General features: G+C 36.5%; 1 protein-coding gene across 17 annotated transcripts in view; it reads right to left on the bottom strand.

Moving 5' to 3' along the window:
* DENND1B (DENN domain containing 1B) overlaps positions 1-24,729 on the bottom strand; it is a 268,058-nt gene that overhangs the window by 132,993 nt on the left and 110,336 nt on the right. For all 17 annotated transcript variants that reach the window (XR_012123013.1, XR_012123012.1, XR_012123014.1 and 14 more), the window contains 2 exons: positions 17,460-17,529; positions 767-847 (listed from right to left, as the gene is read on the bottom strand). Coding sequence is in view for 14 of the 17 variants with exons in the window: in XM_037004680.2 (XP_036860575.2) it covers positions 767-847; positions 17,460-17,529 (151 nt within the window). In the remaining 3 variants the exon portion in view is untranslated. The remainder of the gene's footprint in view (positions 1-766; positions 848-17,459; positions 17,530-24,729) is intronic.

Here is a 24,729-nt window from a genome sequence, read left to right as displayed (position 1 = left end):
TTCAATTTCTCTTGCATTGTTATGTATCTTTCTTCCTTTTAGCACAGTTTATTGTTACTTTGGAAGAACAAAAATCAATAGAAATAAATCTCAACATTCTATTTGGTATGCCAAATTAATGAAGAATATTAAAGAAATCAAAATTTTTTTATTAACCTTGAACATGTACTAAGCCTCCCAAAATATTAGCATTTTTAGAGATAGATGGCACAGTAAATAATTTATACTCCACAGGCTTACTGTTTTGACAAACTGTAATCATGCGTCCAGTACTTAGTGCCTATATAGAATAGGTACTGAAGTATGGGGAAGAGAGGAATTTTTAACCCAGAATTTTTATCATGTAGTTACATACTATATTTGCAATTCTTAGAATGTTTTCATTTTAGAAGGGATGCTTCATGTGTGTTTATGGTATTTTATGTGTGTGGGAGGGGTTGTTTGTGTGTATATATCTATTTCCTTATTGTAGACAGATTTCACCTTAAAATCTTGAAATGTTTCTCACAATCAGAACATTCTCACAGACCTAGTTACTTTTAGTGTAAAACTTAAAAATACCTCTATAACTTAACAAGTACCAAAACACACATCTGACATATGACGTTATGGTGTCTGAAGCATGTCGGACAGCCTGGTGCCACACAGCGGGCACTGAGTCTCTGGGGAGCAGAAGGGGCTCTTTTAACAGTTTGCTGAAGGTGCCTGAGTTCTTACATGAGAAACTGCCATAATTTCAGTAACAAGTTGCTGATTGGATACTTACCACACTCAAGGGGACAGAAGTGTTTGCCTCTGGTATTGGGTGGTTATACAGGGATTTGAGAGTTTCATTCAAATCATTTTCCTGAGGTAAATTTAAAAGTACAGTTTATAAATGAAATACATACTAAGCAAATACTGTTAAAACTATTTAATAAAATCATATACTGTGCCTTCTTATATTACACATGTTTTATATAACTGCTTCCCATAGAAATGTTTCAAACAAATGAAATTAAAATAACTAAATCTAATAAGTAGGAAAAAATAATCACATTTCTTTATCCAGAAAGAATAGCAATATTTCTATCTGGTAAGAATATGTATTTTGCAACACTTAATTATTATAAAATACGCTGATATATCTATAGAAGGAAATCATTAACATTAAATACAATAAAAAATGATTGAATAAAAAATAGCAATAGAATTATGTGATCATTGAATGGTTCATTGTCCATTTTAATTTTAAAATCTTAAACCTAATTTTTAAGAAACAGATAAATTCTAGTAAGATTACTGTACTAAGATGCAACATAAGAGATTATTCTAGATTACATTTCTTTCCTAAATAGCTATTAGTCATTACTTGACCCACAATGAATGGGATTAAAGAGAGTACATAATACATCTACTTTATAGAGTTTGTATAATAATGTACCTTGATGTATACCTTCACTTTTCTGAATTACACGTATAATTCCAGTAATAAATATATGAAGTTAGCTTTTTGTATATGTAATTTTTATTGTCTCTTGAAATGTTCATGTTGGGAGAATATACCAAGGAAAGCTAATAATTAATTTTGAGAGATTTGGATATGAAACACATGACTTCTCATAATTTCTCTTCTAACTTGAGTATCAAAACTTAATAATTCAGATCTCTATAAATGCTTACAAAAGTGTACACTGAAAATTCCCTATCTGAAACCCCCTTTAGAAGGACCAAAAAGGAAAATTATAAAGAATTTATTTTTTGACCATTTAAACAATGAAATGTACCACAGAATATTCTGAATGATACTGATGCTTTATCTGTACAAAATTCCTATGGCTACATAAATTTTTTAAAGTCTAGCTATTAAAAATCCTTTGTACCTGCCTGACATTGCTCAGGTAAGAATAGTTTGTTTTTTTTTGAGTTTTGATCACATTTATTTCTAGTTAGATATACTAGTATAGTTTGAATTATGTAAATATCTACATTTTAATCATGTGGCACTAGATTAAAAATGAAAACAAAAAAATGTAATTATAGATTTCCTTCTGGTTATGTAATACTGCGAATTTATAATATTTTTCCTCTAATTAAGAACACCAATTAGTATTTCTTATTTCCTCTTATCAGAAAATCAAAATTACATGGATCAGCACATAGTATTTTCTTTTATGTAGTCTACTATTATGGATGGTCTCTGGGGCAATATGACAAATAAGAACGTAAGTGTTAATTTATCAATAAGAGTTTCCAAGGCAAAGTGTTCAAAATCTGGACAACTAATACAATGAATGTTGGTTCATAAAAACAAGAAGTAGGAATTATCATGATGTGGAATGCTGGTTTTAGTTTTCACTACAATAATTAAACAGTTTTATTTCCAATTATTTTCTTTGGAAAATGAATGAGTGCATAGCTTCAACATAAAATTCTTCGTGTTAAGATGACCTAGTAAATATTTCACAGAATTAATTACACCAAGTGTAGAGAAGGAAATATTTATACACACAAACACACATATACACCTGGACTTTTTAACAAACATTAAAAACTTACTACTATGTTATTATAATAAATTTTTTTTTGCCAAATTGCCAACTAGAAGAGTAAAGCAAGCACCATAATTTATTAATAATGCATTTTAATTCTATTTAATAAAAAGTATCTGGAGTAATACTTATGCTGAATTTTGGTTTGTTCTTAAGGGTATTTACACTGAATATTAAAAGATTAAAGTATTACCAGTAATGAGTGGGTGATCTATAATCTTGAAAGACAATCACGTAGAGTTATGTATGTTCTGGGAAATTTAAGTAGCTCAAAATAATTGGATAGTACATCATATACAGGAAAGAGGGAGCAGATTGGCCACATCAGAAGCCAGACCATGATGCCTCTTATATGTCAGGCTACACACAAGTTTAGATTTTGTTCAAAGGAAAAAAGGAAACCCCTGAGAGGATCATAAGTAGTGGAATGATATAATCAGGTTTAAGAAAGATGATTCCTAGAGTTCAGAACATAGTGGTATTTACAGCTAAGAGTGTGTATGAGGTATCCACAAATAATGTCTAGGAAGAAGAGAAAATGAAGAACATGAGAACATGAAAATTTTATGTGTAGATAGGTAAAAAGCCAAAGGCTGAGGATATAGCTAAAAACAAATGAAAAACAATGTCAGGACAACCAAGAAAAATGTGATCTCAAAAGTGGGAGAGTATCAAATGCGGATTTTAAAAGATGACCATGAAGGAAAATATACCATGGATTTGAAAATTAGAAAGCAGTAATAGGCAATCATTAAAGGTTTAAAAAAAGAACATTTATTTGAATTAAGTTGCATCAAATAGCACAGCAAATATCTTCATAAATTTGTCCTTTTAAAAACATCAAAAAATGAATACAAGGAAAACTGTACAAGTTATCATTCCAGAGAAATTCATTATTTAATAGCAAAGTTCACTTTTTCTTTTGCTTTGATTTTCAAGAAAAAAAAGTTGAAGAGCCAAAAAAGCTAAAACTATAATATTCTGAGATGAAAATATACAGGAAAAGCTTCATGGCATTGGATTTAGAAATTATTTCTTGACCTAACACCAAAAGTATAATCAACAAAAGAAAAATAATAAATTGGACTTCCATCAAAGTTAAAAACTTTTGTGCATCAACGGACACTACCACCAAAATAAAAAGACAACCCATAGCAGAAGACTCAAGATGGCAGCATGAGAGGTGAGACAGAGAACGACTCCCAAAACCACAGACAGTGCAAAAATATAGATAATACAACTAACCCTAAAACAGCAACAGAAAAGAAGGCTGAACCAGACTGCATACAGACCTCACGAAACAGGGTAACGAATGAAAGCCTTGATCCGGCGGGACCCAAGCCCTACCCCCACCCCAGCTCACCGGCAGGAGGAAGAGAAACTGAGCAGGGAGGGAGTGGAGGCCTGAGACTGCTCAACACCCAGCCCTGGAGGTCTGCTCTGCGAGCAGAAACCTACACTGCGTGGTGCTCTGGAGGATGGGGAGCTGGGACAGGCGGAGTACCTGAGAGACAGACATTCCAGCCATTTGTGGAGGACGGGGTCCACACCCAGCCACTCTCGACAAGGGAAATGCGGGCGGTCTGAGAGGCTTCCTAGCAGCGAGGGGGCTGCTGAAGGGGCGGGGTTTGCACAGAGCTGCTGTGCGGAGAAGGGGAGAGCTGGACGAGGATGTCTGCCCAGCAGGTTGGGAACTTAGACAAGCTTCAGGTGGCCCATTCCCGGGGCTGGTTGCTCAACACTGAGGCCCCACACTGCAACACGCAGCCTGCCGAGCCTTCCTCCTGGCCAGCTGGCACCTGCTTGCAAACCGGCAGTCACTGTGCTGGCGTCAGGCCAGCTAGAGGAAGGCCCCGCCCACAACAGCTAGAGACGCGCAGCACAGAGGCTCACACCTGGGTGCTCCGCCCACTGGCTCTGACACGGGAGACAGGCACGGCAGATGGGAATCAGGGAACAGACCTTTCCTCCCCCCAGGCACCAGTGCTGCTCTGCTACAAACCCCAAAGTCACTCTAAAGGTTGAGCAGCTCCAGAGACTGGGGCTTCTGGGCACTAGAGGGCACCTCATAGAATTATGAATCATCAAAAGAACATGGTTCAGACCAAAATCTCACAAACCACAGAAAAAGGGCCAAATGAAACTGAACTCACCAACCTTCCTGAGAGTTCAAAATAAAAATCATAAACATGATTATGGAGGTACAGAAAAATATTCAAGAACTCAGGAATGAATTTAAGATGGAGATTCAATTATTAAGAAATTCCATATCTGAAATGAAACATACAATGGAGGGATTTAAAAGCAGATTAAATGTAGCAGAAGAGACAGTAAATGGAATAGAAACTAGAGAAGAGCAATACAAAGAAGCTGAGGTACAGAGAGAAAAAAGAATCTACAAGAATGAAAGAATATTGAGAGAACTACGTGACCAATCCAAACAGATTATTATTCATATTTCAGGGATACTAGAAGAAGAAGTGAGAGAAAAAGGGATAGAAAGTGTCATTAAGGAGGTAATTGCTGAAAACATCCCCAATCTGGGGAAGGAAATAGTCTCTCAGGCAATGGAGGTGCACAGATTTCCCAACACAAGGGACCCAAGGAAGAGAACATCAAGACATATAATAATTAAAATGGCAAAGATCAAGAATAAAGACAGACCTTTAAAAGCAGCTAGAGAGAGAAAAAAGATCACATGCAAAGGAAAACCCATCAGCCTATCATCAGACTTCTCAACAGAAACCTTACAGGCCAGAAGGGAGTGGCATGATATATTCAATACAATGAAGCAGAAGGGCCTTGAACCAAAAATACTCTATCTGGCAAGGTTATCATTTAAATTTGAAGGGGGGATTAAACAATTTTCAGATAAGAAAAAGCTGAGAGAATTCGCCTCCCCAAAACCACCTCTACAGTGTATTTTGGAGGAACTCCTATAGATGGAAGTATTCCTAAGGTTAAATAGATGTCATCCAAGGGATAGACAAAGAGTACAGAATATGATTCATAACATACAAAGAATGGAGGAGGAAGAAAAAGGAGGAAAAAGCAAAAAGAACCTTTAGGATGTGTTTGTAATAGCATACAAGGTGGGTTAAATTACACTGCTGGATAGTAAGGGAATTACACTTCATCCTTTGGTAACCATGAATCTAAAGCCTACAATGGCAATAAGTACATACCTATCGATAGTCACACTAAATGTAAATGGCCTGAATGCATCAATCAAAAGACACAGAGTCACTGAATAGATAAAAAAAATAAGACCCATCTATATGCTGCCTACAAGAGACTCACTTTAAACCCAAAGACATATACAGACTAAAAGTGAAGGGATGGAAAAAGATATTTCATGCAACTAATAGGGAGAAAAAAGCAGGAGTTGCAGTACTTGTATAAGACAAAATAGACTTCAAAACAAAAAAGGCACAGGAGACAAAGAAGGACTTTACATAATGATAAAGGGGTCAGTCCAACAAGAAGACATAACAATTATAAATATCAAGGTACCCAACACAGGATCACCTACTTATGTGAAACAAATAGTAACAGAATTAAAGGGGGAAACAGAATGCAATACATTCATTTTAGGAGACTTCAAAACACCACTCACTCCAAAGGACAGATTAACCAGACAGAAAGTAAGTAAAGAGAGAGAGGCACTGAACAAAACACTAGAACAGATGGACCTAACAGACATCTACAGAACTCTCCACCCAAAAGCAACAGGATATACATTCTTCTCAAGTGCACATGGAACATTTTCAGAATAGATCATATACTAGGCCACAAAAAGAGCCTCAGTAAATTCAAAAAGATTGAAATTGCACCAACCAGCTTCTCAGATCACAAAGGTATGAAATTAGATATAAATTACACAAAGAAAATGAAAAAGCCCACAAACACATGGAGGCTTAATAATATGCTCCTAAATAGTCAATGGATTAATGACCAAATAAAAACAGAGATCAAGCAATATATGGAGACAAATGTCAACAATAATTCAAGACTGCAATATCTGTGGGACACAGCGAAGGCTGTGCTAAGAGGGAAATATATTGCAATACAGGCCTACATCAGGAAAGAAGAACTATCCCAAATGAAGAATCTAAACTCACAATTAATGAAACTAGAAAAGGAAGAACAAATGAGGCCCAAAGTCAGAAAAAAGAGGGACATAATAAAGATTAAAGTAGAAATAAGTAAAATTGAGAAGAATAAAAGAATAGAAAGAATTAATGAAAGCAGAAGCTGGTTCTTCAATAAAATAAACAAAATAAACCCCTAGCCAGACTTATCAAGGAAAAAAGAGAGTCTACACACATAAACACAATCAGAAATGAGAAAGGAAAAATCACTACAGACACCACAGTAATACAAAGAATTATGAGAGAATACTATGAAAAACTATATGGTAACAAACTGGATAACCTAGAAGAAATGGACAACTTTCTAGAAAAATACAACCTTCCAAGGCTGACCCAGGAAGAAACAGAAATTTTGAAAAGACCAATTACCAGCAAATAAATTGAATTGGTAATCAAAAAACTACATAAGAACAAAACTACAGGACTAGATGGTTTCACTGCTGAATTTTATCAAACATTTAGTGAAGACCAAATACCCATGCTCCTTAAAGTTTTCGAAAAAGTAGAAGACAAGGGAATACTCCCAAACTCATTCTACACGGCCAACATCACTCTAATACCAAAACCAGGCAAACACAACACAAAAAAAGAAAATTACCGACCAAGATCCCTGATGAACATAGATGCAATAACATTCAACAAAATATAAGCAAACCAAATTCAAAAATACATCAAAAAGCTCATTCATCATGATCAAGTGGGATTCATCGCAGGGATTGAAGAATGGTACAACATTAGAAAATCCACCAACATCATCCACCACATCAGCAAAAAGACAAAAACCACATGATCATCTCCATAGATGCTGAAAAAGCATTTGACAAAATTCAACATACATTCATGACAAAAACTCTCAACAGAATGATTATAGAGGGCAAGTACCTCAACATAATAAAGGCCATATATGAAAAATCCACAGCCAACATTATACTTAACAGCGAGAAACAGAAAGCTTTTTAAGATCGGGAAGAAGACAAGGATGCCAACTCTCTCCCCTCTTTTTGAACATAGTTCTGGAGGTCCTAGCCATGGCAATCAGACAACACAGAGAAATAAAAGGCATCCAGATTGGTAAGGAAGAAGTCAAACTGTCCCTCTTTGCAGAAGACATGATATTGAACATAAAAACCCTAAAGAATCCACTCCAAAACTACTAGATCTAATATCTGAATTCAGTAAAGTACAGGATACAAAATTAACACATAGAAATCTGTGACTTTCCTATACACTAACAATGAACTAGCAGAAAGAGAAATCAGGAAAACAATTCCATTCACAATTGCACAGAAAGAATAAAATACCTAGGAAAAAACCTAACCAAGGAAGTGAAAGACTTATACTCTGAAAATTACAAGACACTCATGAGAGAAATTAAAGAAGAAACCAATAAATGGAAACACATCCTGTGCTCATGGATAGTAAGAATTAATATTGTCAAAATGGCCATCCTGCCTAAAGCAATCTACAGATTCAATGCAATCCCTATCAAAATACTAAGAGCATTCTTCAATGAGCTACAACAAATCATTTTAAAATCCATATGGAACCACAAAAGACCCCAAATAGCCAAAGCAATCCTGAGACATAGGAATAAAGCGGGGGAAATTACACTACCGGACTTCAAGCTCTACAACAAAGTCACAGAAATCAAGATAATTTGGTACTGGCACAAGAACAGACCCATAGACCAATGGAACAGAGTAGTGAACCCAGATATAAACCCAAACATATATGGTCAATTAATATATGATAAAGAAGCCATGGATATACAATGGGGAAATGACAGCCTCTTCAACAGCTGGTGTTGGCAAAACTGGACAGCTACATGTAAGAGAATGAAACTGGATGACTATCTATCCCCATATACAAAAGTAAACACAAAATGGATCAAAGACCTGAATGTAAGTCATGAAATCACAAAACTCTTAGAAAAAAACATAGGCAAAATTCTCTTGGACATAAACATGAGCAACTTCTTCATGAACATATCTCCCTGGGCAAGGGAAACAAAAGAAGAAATGAACTAGTGGGATTATATCAAACTAAAAAGCTTCTGTACAGCAAAGGACACCATCAACAGAACAAAAATACCTCCTACAGTATGGGAGAATATATTCATAAATAACATATCTGATAAGGGGTTGACATCTAAATTATATAAAGAGCTTATACACCTCAACAAACAAAAAGCAAATAAGTGAATTAAAAAATGGGCAAAAGAGCTGAAGAGACACTTCTCCAAAGAAGAAATTCAGATGGCCAACAGGCACATGAAAAGATGCTCCACATCGCTAATCATCAGAGAAATGCAAATTAAAACCACAATGAGATATCACCTCACACTAGTTAGGATGGCCACCATCCAAAAGACCAAACAACAACACATGTTGGCGAGGATGTGGAGAAAGGGGAACCCTCCTACACTGCCGGTGGGAATATAAACTAGTTCAACCATTGTGGAAAGCAGTATGGAGGTTCCTCAAAAAACTCAAAATAGAAATACCATTTGATGCAGGAATTCCACTTCTAGGAATTTACCCTAAGAATGCAGGAGCCCAGTTAGATAAAACATATGCAGCCTTATGTTTATCGCAGCACTATTTACAATAGCCAAGAAATGGAAGCAACCTAAGTGTCCATCAGTAGATGAACGGATAAAGAAGATGTGGTACATATACACAATGGAATATTATTCAGCCATAAGAAGAAAACAAATCCTACCATTTGCAACAACATCAATGGAGCTAGAGGGTATTATGCTCAGTGAAATAAGCCAGGTGGAAGACAAATATCAAATGATTCCACTCATCTGTGGAGTATAAGAACAAAGAAAAAACTTAAGGAACAAAACAGGAGCAGACTCACAGAACCCAAGAATGGACTAACAGTTACCAAAGGAAAAGGGACTGGGGAAGATGTGTGGGAAGGGAGAGATAATGGGGAAAAGGGGGTATTACAATTAGCACACATAATGTAGTGGGGCAGTGGGGGAAACGGGGAAGGCAGCATAACACAAAAAAGACAAGTAATGATTCTATAGCACCTTGATGGACAGTGACTGTAACGGGGTATGTGGTGGGGACGTGATAATAGGGGGAGTCTAGTAACCATAATGTTGCTCATGTAATTGTACATTAATAATACCAACAAAAAAAAAAGACAACCCACAGCACAGTAGGAAAAATTTGCAATCACACATCTGAGAAGGGATTAATATCTATATATAAAGAACTCGTACTCAACAACAAAGCACAATAAAAATGGGACAAGGGACTTCAACAGCTTTTTCTTCCAATAAGATATTCAAATGACCAATACACACATGAAAAAGCTCTGCTTCCTGATTCATTAGGAGAATGTAAATCAAAGCCACAACCAGATGCCATACCCATCAGGATAGCTATTATAAAAACAAAATGAGGCAGCTCAAAGTGTTCAAGGTGAGGGACTAGGAAGACAATGAATTTACCTCCTCCCACGGATAGAAAAAATCTACAGCTACATGTGAAATAATTCACTCAGAAAACTAGCTGAATAGCTCCTCCACAAACAAGGATAGTAGAGCCATGGAGGCAGTCTTGTCAAAAGCTCCATGCCCACCACTGTGACCCGGCCCACAGCTGGGAGGGATCACACCAGACAGTTTCTCCCTGAGGAGCAGGGGTTTGATGTCCCACATCAGAAACCTCAACCCTGGACTTGCCCCAGAAGAGATGAGACCCCAAAATGTCTGACTTTGAAAGCCAGTAGGGCCTACATCCAGGAGAATCACATGACTATGGAGCACAGAGATTCCACTCTGTAAGCATTGGTATACATACTCACTTGCCCCAGGACCAGTCACAAAAGCAACAGTTTCAAAAGCTCTTGGACCAAACATGACAGAGATTCATTTGCTAAATTTAAAGCATCTGTCAGAGGGTCAGGAGCTTGAAAGCACTCTCTCTAGGGACTCAGGTACTACTGGTGGGTACCCATTCTGCACTGTTCCTCTAACCTGCTAGCAACCGTGTGTGCCCTGCCCCATACCACCATCTCGGTTGTGCCGGAGCCCAGTGGCCGAGTGCCCCACCCCATGCTGCCCACAGAGGACCCCAGAGCCAGTGAGAGTGCATGGCCCACACAGGGATGCCCAATGAGCACCTTGTTCTGGTGGCCAGGGAGGGCTGCATTTCTGGGCCCCACCAGTCTGGAACAAAAGCAGAGAACAGACTAAAACACTCCCAGTCTTCCTATGAAAAAGGCCTATTTACTTGTGCTGGAGCATCTGAGGGGCATGCTTCAGGATCATCACACATCTAGAGGCTATGGAGTGCTCTCAGACAACATAAGCTGGGGTCCCCACCTTTGTACTCTCCCGTGGACTTGCACGCCCTGCCAGTACCTCCCAGAAAGGAACTCACACCCTCCTCTGGAGCAATGATTTATGCACCTGCTGCCAAGGAGCCACTTCCAGGTCACCTGGTCAGCAGGGTCTCCACTGCAGGCCCACAGGACTGCATGTGTCTGTATACCTCAGAAGCTGCTGCCTGAAGGTCTAGATTTCAGTAAGGCTACAATTAGGGGCTGTCTGAGAACCGTCTCTCTGGAAGACTCACAGGACTTGTCACTTCTCAAGAACAGGGACCTATCAAGAATAAATCAGGCTGCTCAGACAAACACAAAGATTCAAGAGACAACAAAGAGCTATGGCAAGATTCAATGACAGAATTCATCTCCTACATAAGACTGGAAAAAATGACCATTCCATTTAATATATAAAAACAGACACACAGAGTCAAGCAAAATGAAGTGACAAAGGAATATGTTCCAAATATGAACAAGATAAAACCTCAAGTACACACAAAGGAGTCCTCAAGAAAATGAAGGTAATTTAACTGATAATTAGTTCAAAGTAATGGTTATAAAGATGCTTACTGACCTTGGAGAAGAACAGATGAACACAGAAGAACTTCAACAAGGAGACAGAAAATATAAGAATGCCCCAAAGAGAAGTCACAGACCGAACAATACGATAACTGAACCAATGAATGCACAAGGGGAGTTCAACAGCAGGCGAGATGGAGAGAAAAATCAGTGACCTGGAAGACAGGGGGGTGGAACTTGCCCAATCAAAGCAACAAATAGAAATGAAAGTTTTAAGTGGCCTATGGAAAATCATAAAGCAGAATGACATTCACATTACAAGGGGCCCAGAAGGAGAAGGAGACAGTGCAGGGCAGAAGATTTATTTGAAAAGATAACAGCTGAAAAGTTCCCTAAACCTGGGGAAGGAAAGAGACATCCAGATCCAGGAAGCCTAGAAAGCCCCAAATGAGAAGAACCCAAAGAAAGCCCCACAAAGATACACCGTGATTAAAATGAGAAGAGTAAAGACAGAGAGAGAAGCTTCATGCAGCAAGAGATAACTTGTTACATACAAGGGAACCCCCATAAGATTAACATCAGATTTCTCAGCAGGGACTTTGCAGACCAGAAGGGAGTGACACAAAGCGCTGAAGAGAGAAAACCTCCAGCCAAGCTACTCTACCAGCAAGGCCACTGTTCACAGCTGAAGGAGGGAGAGAGTATTCCAGATGGACAAACGCTAAGGTGGCTCCTCACCACTAAACCAGCCCTGTAAGAAATGTAAAAGGGACTTCTTTAAAAAGAACAGGAACTAAAGAAAACATAAGAGTAAAAATTTCATTGCTGAAAGTAAATATTTAGTAAAGGTAGTGTGGATTAATCACTAATAAAGCTAGTATGAAGGTTAAATGGCAAAAGAAGTAAAAATAACTATAAAAACAATAAGTATTCAAGGGATACACAAAGTAAAAAGGTATAAAATGTGACATCAAAAAAATGTAGGAGAATGAAGTGAAAGTGTAGAGTTTTAGAATGCATTCAAACTTAACTTGCTAGCAACTTAAAACAGATTATGTGTATAGGCTGTTAAATGTCAGCCTCAAGGTAACCACAAAGCAGAAAACTATACAAGATACACAGAAGAAAATTAGAAAGAAATCTAAGCATAACACTATAGAAAGTCATCAAACCAAAGGGAAGAAAACAAAAGAATGGAGCAGAAAGATGTACAAAAGAGCCAGGAAACAATTAATAAAACAGCAGTAATGACATACTTATCAATACTCACTGTAAATGAAAATGTACTAAATTTTCCAATCAAAAGACAGAGTGACTGAAGGGATAAAAATAAAAAACACCTATATGCTGCTTACAAGAGACTTGCTTCATAAGTAAAGATACACACAGACACACATAGACTGAAAGTGAGGGGGTGGAAATGGTGTTTCATGAAAATGTAAACCAAAAAAAAACAGTTGGGCATAGCTATATTAATACCAGACAAAACAGAATTTAGAACAAGGCTATAATAAAAGCCAAAGCTAGGCATCACGTAATGATAAAGATGTAAATCCAGCAAGAAGATAAAACATTTAAAAATAGTTATGCACCCAACTATACCTAACATACCTGAAGTTTGAAATTGACAGCAATGTAATATTAGCAGGAGAATTTAACACCCAAGTTACATCATCCATCCAGAATATCAATAAGGAAACATCAGCCTTAAATAACACATTAAACCAGATAAACTTCAGAGACACATACTGAACATTCCATCCAAAAACAGAATACACATTCTTCTCAACTGCACAAAAAAAAATCTCCAGGATAGGTCATACATTAGGTTACAAGTTTCAATAAATTTAAGAAGATTAAAATCATATCAAGCATCCTTTCTGACCACAACAGTATGAAACTAGAGATGTATTACAAGAACAACACTAGAAAAAAATCGCAAATATACGGAGGTTAAACAACATGCTACTGAACAGCTACTGGACCAACAAGGAAATCAAAGGAGAAATTTAAAAAAAATACCTTGAAACAAATGGAAATAGAAATACATAACAAAATCTGTGGAATATACAGCAAAAGGAGTTCCAATAGGGAATTTTATAGTAATACAGGCCTCCCTCAAGAAACAAGAAAAATCTCAGACAATCTAACTTTACACCTAAAGGAGCGACAAAAAGAAAAACAAATGAAGCCCAGAGTTATTATAAGAAAGGAAATAACAAAAGATCAGAATGGAAATAAGTGAAAGTGAGACTAAAAAGACAATACAAAAGAACAGTGAAACTAAGTATAGGTTCTTTAAAAGGATAAAATTGACAAACCTTGGCTAGGCTCACTAAGAAAAAAAGGGAGGGCTCAAATAAATAAAATCAGAAATGAAAGACAAGTTACAACCAACACAAAGGACTGCATGAAGAAATACAAAGGATCATAGCAAACTACTATGAACAATTATACACCAACAAATTGGACAACCCAGAAGATACGAATAAATTCCTAGAAACATACAATCTTCCAAGACTGAATTGCAAAGAAATAAAAATCTAAACAGACCAATTACAAGTAAGGAGACTGAATCAGTAATCAAAAAACTCCCAACAAGGTCCAGGACCAGATGGCTACACTGATTAATTTTACCAAACATTCAAAGATTTAATACTGATCCCTTGCAAACTCTTACAAAAATCCGAAGAGTAGAGAATATGCATAAACTCATTTTACAAAGCAGCATTATCCTGATACCAAAATAAGGGCACCACACACAAAAAAATTACAAGTCAATGTTTCTGATGAACACAGACACAAAAACCCTCAACAAAATATTAGCAAATTAAATTCAACAACACACTGAAAGGATATGATACTATTATCAAGTGGGATTTATTCAAGGAATGCAAGGATGGTTCAATGTCTGCAAATCAATCAACACGATATACCACATTAACAAAAAGAATGATAAAAATCATATCATCTCAATAGATGCAGAAAAAGCATCTGACAAAATTCAACATTGATTTACAATAAAAACTCTCAATATAGTGGGTATAAATGGAATGTACATCAATATAATAAAGACCATATCTAACAAGCCCACAGCCATCATCATACTCAAGAGCAAAAAGCTGAAAGCTTTTCCTCTAATATCAAGAACAAGACAGGATGGCCACTCTTACCACTTTTATTCACATAGTACTAGAAGCCCTAGCCAGAAAAATTAGGAAGGAAAAAGAAAAAAAGGCATCTAAGTAGAAGATGTTGTGGACAACACAATTTACATATAGAAAACCCTACAGCCTCCAACAACAACAAAACAACTGTTAGAACTAAAAATGAATTCAGCAAAGTTGCAGGGTACAAAGTCAATATACAAAAATCTGTTGTGTTTTTATATACAACAATGAACTATCAAGAAATTAATAAAACAATCCTACTTACTACAACTGCATGAAAAAGAATAAAATATCTAGGAATAAATTTGACCACGAAGGTGAAAAACCTGTACACTGAAAACTGTAAGACACTGATGAAAAATGAAGATGATAAAAATAAATGGAAAGATATTCTGTGCTCATGAATTGGAAGAATTATTTTAAAAGAATTAGAACAAAAAAAAATCCCCAAATTTGTAGGGAAGCACAAAAGATTCCAATAGCCAAAGCAATCTTGAGAAAAACAAAGCAGCAGGCATCACACTCCCTGATCTCAAACTGCATCATAAAGCTACAGCATTCAGAACAGTTTGGTACTCGCATAAAAACAGATACAAAGATCGATGGAATGGGGTGCAGAGCCTTGAAATAAACCCATGCAGACATGGTCGACTTATTTCTGACACTGGAGGCAAGAACATCCAACAGGGAAAGGACATTCTCTCCAATAAACGGTGTTAGAAAAACTAGGCATCCATATGCAAAGAATGAAACTGGACAACTTATTATACTATAAACAACAACTAACTCAAAATGGGTTAATGACTTGAATGGAAGACCAGAAACCATAAAAGTCCTCATAGAACACACAGGCAGTAAGCTCTTAACACTGGTCTTGGTGATTATTTTTTGAGTTTGACTCCAAAGGCAAGGGAAACAAAAGCAAAAATAAACAAATGAGACAACATCAAACTAACTTCTGTACAGCAAAGGACACTACTGACAAAATGAAAAATAACCTACTTCATGGAAGAATATATTCACAAATCATGTATCTGATAGGGGGTTAATATCCAAAATACATAAAGAATCCATATAACTTAGTAACAACAACAACAAAAAAGAACCTGATTATAAAGGGCATTGGAGCGATCCAAACAGACATCTTTCCAAAGAAATACAGATGGACAATAAGCACATGAAAAGATGTTGAATATCACTAATCATGAGAGAAATGCAAATCAAAAGCAAAATGAGACATGACTTCACACCTGTCAGAATGGCTAGTATCAAAAATACAAGAAACAGTAAGTGTCAGTGAAGATGTAGAGAAAAGGGAACCATTGTACACTGTTGGTAAGAATGTAAACTGGTACAGTCACTGTGGAAAATTGTGGAGGTTCTTCAAAATTTTTAAATAGAACTTTCACATGATCCAGCAATTCCACTACCGGGTGTCTTTCCAAAGAAAATAAAAACACTAATTCAAAAAGATATATGCACTCCATGTTCATTGCAGCATTATTTGTAATTGCAAACATACTGAAACAACCAAAGTGTCATTAATGGATAAAGAAGATATGATATGTATATACAATGGAATACTACTCAGCCATAAAGAAGAATGAACTCCTGCCAGCTGTGACAACATGGATGGACCTTGAGGGCATTATACCACATGAAATAAGTCAGACAAAGACAAATATTGTAAGATTCCTCTTATTCATAGAGTCTAAAAAACAAGACAAACAAGCAAACAAAACAAAACAAAAAGATATGGAGAACAGATTAGTGGTTGCCAGAGGGGAGGGAGGTTGGGGAGATGGGCAAGATGGGTGAAGGGAATCAGGAGGTACAAACTTCCACTTATAAAATAACAGGTCAAGGGGCTATAATGTACAGCATGATGACTATCATAAATAATATTGCATTGTATGTTGAAAGATGCTAAGAAAGTAAATCTTAAAAAATCCCCATTATAAGAAAAAAAAAAACGTGTAACTCTGTATGATGACAGATGGTAACCAGACTTATTGCGTTGAAACTTTGCAGTGTAGGTCTAATCATTATGTTGTACACCTGAAAGTAATACCAATAAGCAACAAAACAAAAACAGACAATAAGCGTTGGGAGGATATGGGGAAATAGGAACCCTGTCAATTGCTGCTGGAAATGTGAAATGGTGCAACCACTGTGAAAAATATTACGGTGGCTCTTCCAAAAATTAAGCACAAAATTAACATATTCAGCAATTATACTTCTGGGCATATATTCAAAATAACTGAACACAGGGACTCAGGTATTTGCATGCCCTTGTTCAACAGCCAAAAGGTCAAAGAATCCCAAGTGTCCAAGATGAATGGATAGACAAAATGTGCGTCCATGCAAGGGAGTATTAGGCTAAAAAAGAAGGCAGTTCTGACACATGCTACAACGTGGATGTACCTTGAAAACACGCTAAGTGAAGTAAGCCACTCAGGAAAGGACAAGTGCTGTTATGATCCTACTTACGTGAAGTATGTAGTCAAATTCACATAGAAAGTACAGTGGTTGTTGGCAGGGACTCAAGAGGAGAAATGGGAAATAACAGAGTTTCAGGAAGATAAAAAAGTTCTAGAGATGATGGTGTTGATGGTTGGAGAACAATGTGAATGTACTTTATGACACAGAACTGTACATTTAAAGATAGTTAAAATGGTAAGTTTTATGTTATGTATATTTAACCACAATAAAAACAAAATAGGGAAAAAAACATAGCTTACCAGTTCCTTAGCCAAGTAATCTGCCAGAGTATTTAGAAGCTTGTAATATACTTCAAACCAAGGCAGGTAACTATAAAAAAACAAATAACTTTAAAATGTATTTATATACATTATTTAGAATCAAGAAAAGAGATGACAAAATAAACATTAAGTTTATATTATTTCAAGCAGCTTGATCCTAGAGGGCAGAAAATAACTATATCCATGTTCTCTTTACTGTGGCAGCAAGATTTTACATATTATCTATTGTTTTCATAAAATAGTCAGAACCCAAAGTTCTCTTACAGTTACTCTGCACACTTCTCTTTTCTGTCAACAGCATCTAAAACTATTTGACCCACGGCACCAAAGGCTCTCAAATTATAAAGATCAACCATTGTAATAAGACACAGTATGAAACAAAACTGATTTTAAAAAGCTTTTAAAACAGAAATACAATGATTTCCTTTTAAATATTATTGAATTGAGTATATGATAGAATTATGTACTTAATCAATTCTTTAGAAACTGATGCTTAAGCAGAATGGTAAATATCAAAATTAGTATCAATACAAATAACAGAAAGCTTATTTTTTAAATTGTAAATAGTTTTTAAGATATCAAACACATATGTAATTTAAAATTCATTTTGATTCATTTTTCTAGATGTAAGTGCAATTAAATTTTATGAAAGCAAAATACTAAATTAAAAAATCAATTGTACAAAATAAAATCTGTACTCTTCATTAACAAAGTATCAGTATATTTAAACTCTATCCAAAATTTTTGTTTATTAAAATGTACACTTTTCATAAAGAATAGTAAATCACAAAGCACACCAATATAGTTGATTATCAATTAACAAAGACTCATTTTTTTCTTCAAAGAATTATTACACAGGCTACTTTTTAAGAGAAAATAGTGATACTTGTACTACCTAATTGTGTACTAACTAAACATGTAACAGACAAAATTAAAAAGTCAATAAAGAGCTAATAAAAACAGCCATCTATCTGTCTGCACTTTTTCATCTAATGTCTGAGTAGTAACTGTGAATGATGCTTTTTGAATCAGAAGTAACCTGAAGTCACAACAGACGAACAATTACATCAACCATAGTATCTTTACTCAGCAGAACGTTACATAGTTCTTGAAGGTGATGATTACAAATACTAAATAATTCTATAAAAGATGCCTATGATATCTAAATACCCTCCAACTTCTGGTTAAATCTGGCATACTGAATACATGCATTTATCTCACTGAGGCCAGTGAGACGACAGCAAATGAATAAAAAGGGTGTAAGTGAACGAGGACAAGAGAAGTCGAGACACTGCAACAGAGAGGCGCCCAGGAAAACGATCTGTGCACACGGAGAGCAAACGCAGAGAAAACCAAGCCTCTGCCCAAGAGCGGGAAAGGACCAGCAGCCAGCAGATCTGCCCCCACAGCACCTGAAACACTCATCTGGGAATCTCTCCAAGGGCCGGTTTTCTGGGGCTGCCCACCCCCCCAGTGCCCACCTGCGGCGCTGCTAAGTGAGCACAGTGCCTCCATCTTAGATACAGAATGGCACTCCAACCACGCAATGCTGAGGAAATAGCCAATACAGACCCAAAGGAATCCAAGTGAACATAGCCAATACAAACAACAGGTGAGCTTCAAAAAATTATCATTAAAATCCTTGGGAGCTGAATAAAGAACAGGATGCTATCAAACAAAATGAAATCTAAAAAAAGGAAGAAGTGAAAAAACAAATTTTTAGACTAAAAGAGTTCTAGAAATTTGAGATATAAAAGCCAAAAAAATCAATAAAAAGGTTAGAAACTAAGTCAAGAATATCTCCTAGGAACTACAATAAGACAAACCAGTGGATAATAAGAGAGTAAACATTTAACATATCAGGGCATCATTCTCAACTATCATGTAGTTGACTAATAGTAGCTCCAAAATGAAAAGAGAGGGAGGGAGGGGGAGGGGAGATGGAGGGAGGGGGGAGGGGAGCGGGGGAGGGAGGGGGAGGGGAGATGGAGGGGGAGAGGGAGGGGGAGGGGAGAGGGAGGGAGGAGGAGACAGAGGGGGAGGGGAAGGGGGAGATGGAGGGAGAGGGAGGGGAGAGGGGAAGGGGGAAGGAGGGGAGATGGAGGGGGAGATGGAGGGGAGAGGGAGGGGGAGGGGAGAGGGAGGGAGGAGGAGACGGAGGGGAAGGGGGAGATGGAGGGAGGGGGGAGGGGAGAGAGGGAGCGGAAGGGAGGGGGAGAGGTAGGGGGAGAGGGAGGGGGATGGAGGGGGAGAGGGAGGGGGAGGGAGAAATGGAGAAAGGAATGAAACTACCTTTTGAAAAATTACTGGTAATTTTCCCAGAACTTTAGACATAAGTCTCCAAATTGAAGTGTCAATGAATGAATTTGAATTGTAAAGTAAATTAGTCAAATCAGAGTATCACAGTGAAATTACAAAACAGGGGATAGAAAAGCACCTGAGAACTTCCAGAGACAAAAGGGTGCTATACAAAGGAATCAAATTCAAAATGAAGCTCTCAACAGCAACCCAGAACCTTAGAAGGTGCCATCAAACTGCTGCAGAGGTTAGATGCCTTGTAACCTAGAATTCCTTGTCCAGGGAAACCCTCAGCTGAGTGTGGGAATAGATTAATGGCACTTTCAGTCTTGCTAGGACTCATTGACGCCTTCTGTACTATTTGTGGAAAGCTACTCAGGAAAGCCACTAAATTTCTCTTTCAAGAAAATGAGAGTGAAGCAAAAAAGAGAAATGAAGGGATCTGGGAGACAAGAAATCTAATCCCATGGGAGAACAGTTAGATTTAAGAATGAATTGTGCACAGGACTAGAGAGCGAACAGCCTCAACCCAAACAGGAGTGAGGGCAACAGGAAGAAAGGCTGAAGCAGGGTGTTCACAGCAAGCGCGCAACAGCTGCGTGTGGGAGCCTGGAAAAATCTGGGGAGGCATGTGATAAATCTTTGACAGCCTTTGGGAAATCTGAAGATGAGAAGTTAGTATCACTAATCTCAGTTTTCACATTTAAGTTATTCAACTCCTTAACCTTTGTGCTTACATGGCTATTTTACTGTGTCTTTCACTTGCGAAACAAGGCAAAAAAGAACCCTCAAAGATTAGTAACATTGTTTTTAAATTATCAACTCAATATCATACAAATCACACCATCGTATTTTCTGTATCACAATAATTCAATGAAATAATTTTCATGAATATTCTTTTACGAAGACACACTATAGTTCCTTGGATAAAGTCCAATTTCTTTCATTTGTAGTCATTTCATATTCACATTTCAACTTTTAATGGCATGAAGAAAGTGCTATTTCAAGAAAATTTCAATGTCATGTAGTTCGGATCTGTATGTTCTGGTAAAATGAGACCTAATCTGCTGATCTGTGTCTATCCTGCTCTCAAGAAATCTTTAAATAAAGCAAAGCCTTTTCATCTTAGGTGGTGCCTGTCTACCTGCTAATTCTTACACTGTCATTTTTGCCTTATTCGAATAATGTGAAACTTTTATAACCTTAATTCTTCTTTCCTGGCCCACTATAAAAATTCTAATAAATATCTCACAATTTTAAGTTATTACAAAGTGAGATAATCTCTTTTTCTAGACCAAACACCCTAACACTTTCTTAAAAGTTCTGCTTTTCTCATCTTTACACTATTATTTTTCATTGGTTATCTTTTTCAATTTTTTTCTTACTGTGAAGATGAACTGGAACCCAATTTTTCATTAAGGAGCTAATTTATACAGATAAATGCAATTTATCTGTATGATTATTTAGCTGTTTTTGAAAATGAAGAAAAATGAATTAGTAAATGATTAATATTTAGGTTACTTTTAAAAATTCAACAATTCCTATTTGTGCTAGGTTTTTTGATATCTATATAATTCTTTCTATTTTTTATAATTCCTAAGTATACTGACTTTTACTGAATTTCATCCTATACCAGGCTATGTTTGTTCTTTGAATAGGGTATGCTGATATAGGGTAGTCTTGTAAACATATATAAATATAAAACAAATACTTTAGGACAAGTTATTTTAAAACAAAATGCAGGAGATTCTTCAAAAGTAGTTATAAGACTGTTCCCTTAATTTTTCATAAAGACATAAGGCAAAACACAGCTGTATATATAAACTCATGAGTCTCATTTTTTGTGGCAGTAAATCTTCCCCCACACTTGTGCTTCCAATATAAAGCTGATAAGACTTTTACATTCAAGAGTCATAGGTTAAATAAAGGAAAGGAAATGTTTTTTGTCAAATAGTCAGGTAACCACTAACAGTTCAAGTTATCAGCAGGAACCTAACTTACCTTAATCAAATAAAACTAAAGAAACAGCCTTTCCGTAGAAAAACGTCTAATATCTAGAGACTGTTTTCCTGTCTGGAAAACTGACACAAAATGTGTGAAATTGAAATGTTCTGCTTCTAAAAGATTTGCCCAAAGAAAGAGTGTGAAAGCTCCAAGTCTGGTGTGAGCTACAGGGGGCGAAGGGCAGAGGAGGGCCACAAAGGCCACATGCCAGTCTTCCTGGGCAGGACACTGCACTTTGAGCCCTCAGCAACAATTTCATAGTTGTAAGATTAGTTAAACAAATTAGGGGGAATAAGATATTTCTTGCATTTTTGCTAGCTCATGAAAATAATTCTAAATACAAATAATAGCAAGGTTTAAATTAGTAATATCTCAGGGATATTTCTGAAATCTCATTAAACTAGTATAGACATGTCACAGAGCTAAAGCATACACCAGTGGCTGAAATTCAAAATTACATATCAACCTTTACATTACATAAATCTCAGTTCTAGTATTTCTTCTAAAAAGTAAACAGAACAAATAGGAATCAAATACATTTACTTTCAAATCTTATAATAGCAAAAATCCAGCAGAAAAAGAACACATTTTTTTAATAGCACCATGTACAGATTTTCTAACTTAGGTAAATCTAAATTACTTTCAAGTCTTATAATAGCATCGCCCAGGAATGGAGAAAAGGAGTTTTAAAGCATTATGGACAAATACTGTAGCTCAGAACTCCAGGAAGTTTTTGCTAGTGGTGTGTGTAAATCATCTAGCAGAGTGCGTCCCTTATAGTGAACAAACTAAATGATATTGCTGTTAGTTTGTTATCAGTATTATTATCATCTCTAACCTAAAAGGCTCTGCTATTCAAGAAATTCAAGAAACACTTATTTTTTGCTTTCCTAATTGAAGTTTACTACTAATTTGTACTTATTTGCATTAAAAAAATCTCAAATTCTTAATTATACTTTATTTATATTATGACTACTCTTTAAGGACTTCAAATAGTTTAAACTGCTCAATAACAACAAAAACTCAAAAGACATTTATAAATATTTTTCTTTTGAAATTTATATCATCAAACATTAGATGGTAACATAAATGAAAAGGTTTTTTGTGAAAATACACTTGACCGCAATAGAAAATAATTTAAAGTGTTTATAGGACATTGTAAAGACAACAGGAAAAATACTAATTTCTATCTAAGAATCTTATATCATTTGATTCTGAAAATGACCCGAGTAATCAATCCAGCATTATTTCATAATAGAATATCTAAAAATGTAGTATGTTTCCACATAAATGTACTTACGTTGCACAAAAGACACAACTTCAAGAACAAGGTATTAAAACTTGGCATATGCAAAATTCTTCATATATTCCAGATAAAGAAATAAGTAACTAATTTAAAAAAACTACAATCAACTGGCACAAGAACAGAGCCACAGACCAGTGGAACAGAATACAGACTCCAGATATTAACCCAAACATATATGGTCAATTAACATATGATAAAGGAGCCATGGACATACAATGGGGAAATGACAGCCTCTTCAACAGCTGGTGTTGGCAAAACTGGACAGCTACATGTAAGAGAATGAAACTGGATCATTGTCTAACCCCATACACAAAAGTAAATTCGAAATGGATCAAAGACCTGAATGTAAGTCATGAAACCATAAAACTCTTAGAAAAATACAGGCAAAATTCTCTTGGACATAAACATGAGCAACTTCTTCATGAACATATCTCCCTGGGCAAGGGAAACAAAAGAAGAAATGAACTAGTGGGATTATATCAAACTAAAAAGCTTCTGTACAGCAAAGGACACCATCAACAGAACAAAAATACCTCCTACAGTATGGGAGAATATATTCATAAATGACATACATATCCGATAAGGGGTTGACATCTAAATTATATAAAGAGCTTATGCACCTCAACAAACAAAAAGCAAATAATCTAATAAAAAAATGGTCAGAGAAGCTGAACAGACATTTCTCCAAAGAAATTCAGATGGCCAACGGACACATGAAAAGATGCTCCACATCACTAGTCATCAGAGAAATGCAAATTAAAGCCACAATGAGCTATCACCTCACACCAGTTAGGATGGCCACCATCCAAAAGACAAACAACAACAAATGCTGGTGAGGTTGTGGAGAAAGGGGAACCCTCCTACTGCTGGTGGGAATGTAAATTAATTCAACCATGTGGAAAGCAGTATGGAGGTTCCTCAAAAAACTAAAAATAGAAATACCATTTGATACAGGAATTCCACTCCTTGGAATATACCCAAAGAATACAACTCAGATTCAAAAAGACATATGCACCCCTATGTTTATCGCAGCACTTTTTACAATAGCCGAGATCGGGAAGCAACCTATGTGTCCATCAGTAGATGACTGGATAAAGAAGATGTGCTACATATATACAATGGAATACTATTCAGCCATAAGAAAGAAACAAATCCTACCATTTGCAACAACGTGGATGGGGCTGGAGGACATTATGCTCAGTGAAATAAGCCAGGTGGAGAAAGACAAATGCCAAATGATTTCCCTCATTTGCGGAGTATAACAATGAAGCAAAACTGAAGGAACAAAACGGCAGCAGACTCAGAGACTCCAAGAAGGAACTAGTGGTTACCAAAGGGGTGGGGTGTGGGAGGGAGGGAGAAGGGGACTGAGGGCTACTATGTTTAGTACACATGGTGTGGGGGGTCACGGGGAGAACAGTGTATCACAGAGAAGGGACATAGTGGATCTGTGGCATCTTGCTGCACTGATGGACAGTGACTGCATTGGGGTGTGGGTGGGGACTTGATAATATGGGTGAATGTAGTAACCACATTGTTTTTTCATGTGAAAGAGTGTATATCAATCATACCTTAATGAAAAATTTAAAAAACAAAAAGAATCAACCTACAGTTGGAAGCATAATACTCTTCGGGATAAAA

The sequence above is a fragment of the Manis javanica genome, chromosome 11, assembly GCF_040802235.1.
Source record: "Manis javanica isolate MJ-LG chromosome 11, MJ_LKY, whole genome shotgun sequence".
NCBI classification, from domain to species: Eukaryota; Metazoa; Chordata; class Mammalia; order Pholidota; family Manidae; genus Manis; species Manis javanica.
Note: the sequence above shows the minus strand (reverse complement) of the source record. Positions and strands in the feature narration are given on the sequence as shown.